The following is a 6,554-nucleotide window of genomic DNA, read 5'->3' on the forward strand; positions in this document are numbered from 1 at the left end:
GGATAATCAACATAACGGAAAAAGATAAAAATTGAACACACAAACTTTTTGTAAACCACAAAGACTAATCATATCATTTTGTCAAAGCAATGATTTATTTTGTATGTGGATGACCTTGGTATGATTAAATAGATTGTCAGAGTTGCAATATAAACGACTTGCAATATAACCGACTCAAAACAGAATACTATAATAAATAAATTGATAAAAGCACGTTGCTAATAAATACACCTGACTCTCTTTACAGCAAAAAAAAAAAAAAAAAAAAAAAAAAAAAAAAAAATCTAGTTATGCATTATTGCGATAAATTTCACCTTTTTTTCTCTTTACACAACTTTTTTTACAAGACATACATATTCATATCCACCATTACATGAACATCCCCCCTAACCACAACAAACATAACTAGAATGCTCATGGAACCCCTTATAAGCTCATCTTCATGGTTCATGCATACAAACCCTTCTGTCTATTTACACATACAAACTAAATTTCATTCTCATGTCCCAAATCAAAGTCAACATCCACAAGACCATTATTACTTTCTTCACTTCCTTCTATGCACTTCACAATAGTAGCATCTTTTTGCTCTAAAACAAGGTCATCTGAGCTTGAAAGAGGCATGACATGTGAAGCTTCTTGTGATGGTTTCTGATTTTGATCTTTTGGGGACTCTGTATTTGACTGCATTTCATCCACATTTGCAGTTATCTTGGATCGGTTTATCAAATGGTTGAGCCACAACAACATATCAACAATATAAAACTCGGTTTGTCCTTTGTTTGCATGGTTAAATGTTTCAATCCGGTTTATATCATTTAGCCCATTTGGTTTACGCCCTCCTCCCGGACTGCATAAGGAATAAACTTGTTTCATATTTCAACCCATGTGGATTTTCATAGTTTCAATAGGGTGAAATACAAGAAAAGGCAATGTACTTTCTTTAATTTGTTTATTATAGCATCATACCTTCATTTCTTCCTATTACAACATTGTGCTTTGAAAAATCTATCCAATTAAGCAATGTCATCTAAATGGAAAACGATTTTTACATGTAGTTGTTGTAGATTTTTAAAGTATAGTGTGCTAATAAGAAAAATATTAAAAGTACAATGTTTTAATAAGAAAAAGATTGACCGAACTTCATAAAGAACATACCAGTTTCATCTTTTAACCCATGTGACTTTTCATAACTTCAACACGGTTATAAGCAAGAAAAGGCAATGTTCTTTCATTGATTTGTTTTTTAAAGATTTATCGCATCCTACTTTCATTTCGGCCTATTATAGCATCGTACTTTGAAAAATCTACCCAATCATAGCAATGTCATTTAAATAGAAATCAATTTTTTACTGATATAATTGTGTATATTTTTCAAGGTATAATGTGCTAATAAGAAAAAAATGTAAAGGTACAATGCTATAATTTGGTAGGTTTTTCAAAGTACAATGCTTTAATAAGAAAAAGATTGAAAGTGCAATGCTCTGATAGAAAGAAATGAAAGTAAGATGCTAATAAATAAAAAGATTGAAAATACAATGATTAAAAAGAAAGAAATGGAAGTAAGATGCTAATAAATAAATAAAATGAGTTGTTAGTTCTTGCATTTTGCCCTTTCTAATAAAGATGGATTTTCACAAGAACTCACCCGGTGTCTGCCCACTCGCCAACCCAACCGAAACCATGATGGGCCCTATTGAAAACACAAAGAAAAAGAGAGAAAAACCGATTGATTAAATGAAAAAAAATAAAGAAAGAAAGAAAAAGAGGCTGAAATCTCTTTACTTTGCTGTGTTTATGGCCACAGGAGAAAGCCAACAGAGAGTTTTTTCCATTTCGGCTTTAATATCTTGAAGATCAAACTGAAAAAATGAACATACAATGAACTTCTTAATTAGTAGAATCGTTAAAAGGAAACTCGGGTGTGTTTGGGTTGATGGAATGGAATGAGTGATTACATTCCATGAACACATTTGGTTGGTCTGTAGGAATTAAATGAAATTTTTTATATACATGTAAATACAATGGTATGGTTAAAACAATATTCTATATATTATCTAGTAGTTACTATAGAATTGATCATTTTCAAAACTAAAAAATTAAAATAATAAAAGCTTATTAACACCAAAATAAGAATATAATAAAAAATATTTTCTAGCTGTTTTAAAAAAAAAAAAAAAAAAAAAAAACATTAATTTATTTCATTTCCAAGTTGGACTTAAAAAACACCACGTGCCTAAAAGATGAAAATTAACAAAATGGAAGGAATCAGATTCCATTCCTTCTCCAATTCCATCATACCAAAAACTACCTAGTAGAAAAGTTAGTGTACCTCTTTTCCAACACGAAATGAAGCTAATTTGGATCGAAAAGATAATTCTATATCTGGTGGTAGACTCTGGTATAATGTGCTTCTTGCAATGGAAGTCATAGGGCTGCTTCTAGAAACCTAATCAAATAACACAAAATCATCAACCCAAAATAAATAGGTCTTTCTTTTTGACTTAATACAGAGAGTCAGGATATTGAGTTTTTTCCACAATAAGTCATTTTCTTGAATATTTTATTATTATAATTTATCCATACAATCGAGTCAATTTGAAGGACAATATTAGCATAATGTAATGCAAGTCCAGCTGGCCCGAGTTTATGCTGCATGTTTGGACATCCGCTTAATGATACATCATCATCTGCAATCATCAACAACTCAAATCCATGAATATAAACATAAAAATATTAATATTTTATCAAACTACGACTTTTTCATTTGAAAACCCATTATACATGAAAGATTTTATGTCATGATCGAAGGATATGTTTTGAAAATTGAAAAAATGTTATCAACAAAACATTGTGTTGACTATTGACTAAATTTAAGAGCTATGGAAGGAAGTTGGGCCCTTATAGCAAGATAAAGAATTGAGGGGTTGAATTTGCCAATGTTGACATACATGCGGATTCGAAGACATTTTTGATTTGCCTATTTAGATAGATGACAGTATCTGCAAGCTTTTCCATAATCTGTATCACATAATAAACTCACTCCATTAATATATCTGAATTATCAATTAAATTTTTTCCATTTCAAAGTAGAAATCGATAATGGAAATCATGAAAAAGAAAACGTACATCTTCCATACTCCTAGACCAAAGCGACTTTTTCTTTAGAAGTTTTACTTGCTTCCTTTGGTCTTTTAGTTCTTGCTTAAGAAACATAAGCTCATGACCTGAAAATGACACTGTAGATTTAACGTGTCATAAAATATTTTATAAACTATTATAAAAACTTTATGAAGTATACGACAAAAACATAGATAAATCACCTTTTGAAACTGGACTAGAATTAGCCCTTTCTTGATGCTTCTGTTGATCTTCTTGCCCTAGTTTGTCCAATACACTTAACTCCCTATACAAATCCTGAACCACAAAGAGTGTCCAGTTATCTCTTAAAAAAATATAAAAAATAAATAAATAAACAATACGCTTCATTTCAAAGTTAAACATAATCATCATAATTCTAAATAACATGAACGTAATAACCAAAAGCAAAAAATCATTTTGATGATTCATATATACCCATTAAGCCCTAACTTTTTTACAAATTTGCCATCATCAATTCCTTTCTTCTGTTTCCCCAAGTGTGTCTTCAATCTTCATTTTCTCAAATGTTTTTTAAACAAAATTTATTCATATATTCCCATTAGGGGCTTTTTTGCATTAAGTAAGGTCCGGCTAAAGTGTTGTATACATAAAGTCTATTTCTTTTCTAGACAGAACAAGCCATATGAATGAGACTAAATGACTATTTTATCTTTACATTTAAAAAAAACAAAATTCACCAATAGGATGCTTACAGCTGTATGTTGAACCAAGGTCAACAATTGCTCCATCACTACTTCTGGATCCCCTTTCAATTGCTTACCACGTGTGAGTCCCCTGTTTTGTCTACACACCAAAACAATTATTTATCAAATGAAAACCACATAGCATTTAATAACAAAATATATACTTCATAAAAGAAAAAAAAAATGCACAACTTACTTCTCAAAATAAACATCCAAATTATGCCACTGAGGATCTTTACATCGATTTCCAAAACGAACCACTTCTCCACTAAATATTTTCAACTCATCCCTACAAAATCCATATATCCAATCAACAAAAATAAATTAGCTCATGGATCATGGATCATGAAAAAGGAACGATTTTAATTTTTATGAACCTCTTATCAGCAGCAACTGTTCTTAAAAGCTCATCAATATCTTTAGATACTAAATTTTGCACCCCATCAGAAAGAAACACTACTTCTTTTAAATGTCTTATACTTTGATTTGAGAGAAAATTCATAAGACTCGAACCCTTCATGATTGTATTGGCAACCTCAAATGACAATATAGATAGTTCATTGCCTTTTGTTGTGGGACCCATCACGAAAGCACTTCTGGAATTTAAATTTGTGACACTGCTTCCAAGAGTGTCCAATACACCAACAGCTTTTTCTATCCCTAAGCTACCAGCTTTACGTGCACTCACCTGAAAACATTCAGCAAAATACGAATCTTTTGATACTTTACTAATCAAAAAGGGTAAAAATGGCAACACCAAATAATTCATATATATTCTAGCTACCCCTGAGCTGGTTGGGCCCACACTATCCTACCCTAAAAGCATCAAAAAAAGTAGCCAATGTGAAAAAATTACATACCCTGAAACTTCTTGATTTTGATTTTTCAGATAAAGTCATGGGGAAGCGAGGTATTCCATCATAAAAGTCATCCTCATTGGCACTATATTCGGACACGTTTGTTTTGGGAGTAGAAACGGGTTCTTTTGTTTGTTTGTTTTCAAGAGTGGAATTATCAGTGCTCATTCTTGAAGGAGTCTTGTCTCCTTGAAAAGGTAATTGTTTCAACTCATGTGGTTGTATACCCGTAACATGATGTCCATGTGCATGTGATGACCCTTTTTTAGTGTTTGAACTCTTTGAAGAACGAGCTCCCATATCTTTAGTGAATCCAAAAAAAGACTCGGGAAATCTAAGCTGAAAAAAAAAACATTAGGGTGTCATATGAATATTCACTAAAATTGTGTAGAAGTTAGAATCCGAAAGCAGTTCAATTGGCATACATTGAAAGACAATATTATTCAAACCAAATGATATTTATAACAAATTCAAGAGACGCAATAGATACACAACACAGCAAGTACTACCCTTGGTGTTTTGATGTAGAAGTTAACTGCAAGAACATTGAATTCGTATTGTAGTAGTAGCAAATTAGATGTTTAAAAACTTTCCTTACATAATTTAAAAATTATTACAGATTTTAAAGTTAAAAGGACTGTAGATATACAGTCAAAGATGTATATCCCTTCTTTCTGGAACGAACTATGATTTACGCATAAATAATTAAATACCAAGTTGCCTACTTATATATCTCAAGTTCATGATTCCACCATCTGAAACGTATTTTTTGCGCAAAACCCACAAAAATAAAACAGACGGAAACACACCCAGATGATAAAATCTTGAGTGAACGAAATACTTACCCAAAAGAAACTGAGAGATTGTGAAGCTTGTATGAGGAAAAAAGTGAATTCTTGATCAAAATACCAACTGGAAGAAGGGGTACAGACGTACGCTAAGCCAAAAAGAACGATCGTGATCGAAGGTGTCGGAAATGGGGAAGAAGGTGAAGACTGAAAAAGGTCAAAGTTCAAGTGCTCAATTCGTCAAGAGGGAAGGGCTGCGGTGTTCGTCAACGGTTTCAGACTTTTTCATGGTCGTATATTAAAATGCCTCTATTGTCCCGCCTCCAGCTTTATTTATTTATTTATTATTTATTTTTATTCGTTGTTCCTTTTTCTGACATTTTGTTTTTTTTTCGTCGTGTACTTTAACACCCAACCCAATAATTTTTATAAAGATTGTTACATCGTTTGAATTGATTTTGAGCTGTCAGGTCGATATTGAACTTTACTTTGTTTGGATTCTTAAGAAAATTTACATGTCGGATATTTTTGTTTACACCCTATAAATTAAGCAAACGGTTCATTAAGTTAGTGGAAACACCATATTTCAAGGTCATGTGACTATCATATTAGAAAATAACGATTACGGTGAACTTAAAACTATTTTTTAATACTTAGTACATGTCAGGTATATTTACATTATGTATCATAATATTTGATATAATAACATATCTGGTCTCTAGACTTAAATATTTATAGTATGATGGATATGATAATTGTCCTTAACTTAAGGGTCTATATTTATGTGGTTTCAAACTCTTTTTCATAACCTGATACACTTAATACAATGCCTACACTTATAAATCATCACAAGGAAAATGAGAGTTCTTCATTTATGTTCTAACTCCCTATATAACAACATGATCATGTGGCTCTTTCAAAAAAACACCATGATCATGTTTGTTAAAGGCATCAACTTTCTCCATCAAAAATCAAAAGACACCATTACGAGAAGAAAAGAATCACTACATGAAACTATAGTGCATACTTAAGTTTCTCTGCTTTATGAAAATGATGCTGATAAA

The 6,554-nt window shown here is 31.5% G+C and overlaps 1 protein-coding gene across 2 annotated transcripts; it reads right to left on the reverse strand.

Moving 5' to 3' along the window:
* Positions 1 to 274: 274 nt before the first annotated feature.
* LOC145159436 (protein PSK SIMULATOR 1-like) lies at positions 275 to 5,790 on the reverse strand. Of its 2 annotated transcripts, none has more exons than XM_079078432.1 (13): positions 5,548 to 5,790; positions 4,706 to 5,041; positions 4,223 to 4,533; positions 4,042 to 4,134; positions 3,855 to 3,945; positions 3,324 to 3,417; positions 3,130 to 3,227; positions 2,952 to 3,021; positions 2,587 to 2,690; positions 2,333 to 2,449; positions 1,786 to 1,862; positions 1,649 to 1,693; positions 275 to 850 (listed from the first exon to the last, which is right to left on the reverse strand). In XM_079078432.1, the coding sequence occupies exons 2-13, from the start codon at positions 5,000 to 5,002 to the stop codon at positions 487 to 489; spliced, it is 1,761 nt and encodes a 586-aa protein (XP_078934558.1). In that variant the 5' UTR covers positions 5,003 to 5,041; positions 5,548 to 5,790; the 3' UTR covers positions 275 to 486. The 2 variants fall into 2 exon arrangements, with proteins under 2 accessions (XP_078934558.1, XP_078934557.1); XM_079078431.1 differs by having other exon boundaries at positions 3,130 to 3,239.
* Between the last annotated feature and the right edge of the window lie 764 nt (positions 5,791 to 6,554).

The sequence above is a fragment of the Lactuca virosa genome, chromosome 2, assembly GCF_052849685.1.
Source record: "Lactuca virosa cultivar CGN04683 chromosome 2, Lactuca_virosa_CGN04683_v6, whole genome shotgun sequence".
Taxonomy (NCBI): Eukaryota; Viridiplantae; Streptophyta; class Magnoliopsida; order Asterales; family Asteraceae; genus Lactuca; species Lactuca virosa.

Coding starts and splice junctions, on each gene's coding strand:
- LOC145159436 (XM_079078431.1), bottom strand. CDS start 5,002: ATGGGAGCTCGTTCTTCAAAGAGTTCAAACACTAAAAAAGGGTCATCA. Junction 3,022..3,129: donor GGTCTAGGAGTATGGAAGAT/GTACGTTTTCTT, acceptor TATGTGATACAG/ATTATGGAAAAGCTTGCAGA. Junction 2,691..2,951: donor AAATGTCTTCGAATCCGCAT/GTATGTCAACAT, acceptor TGATGATTGCAG/ATGATGATGTATCATTAAGC.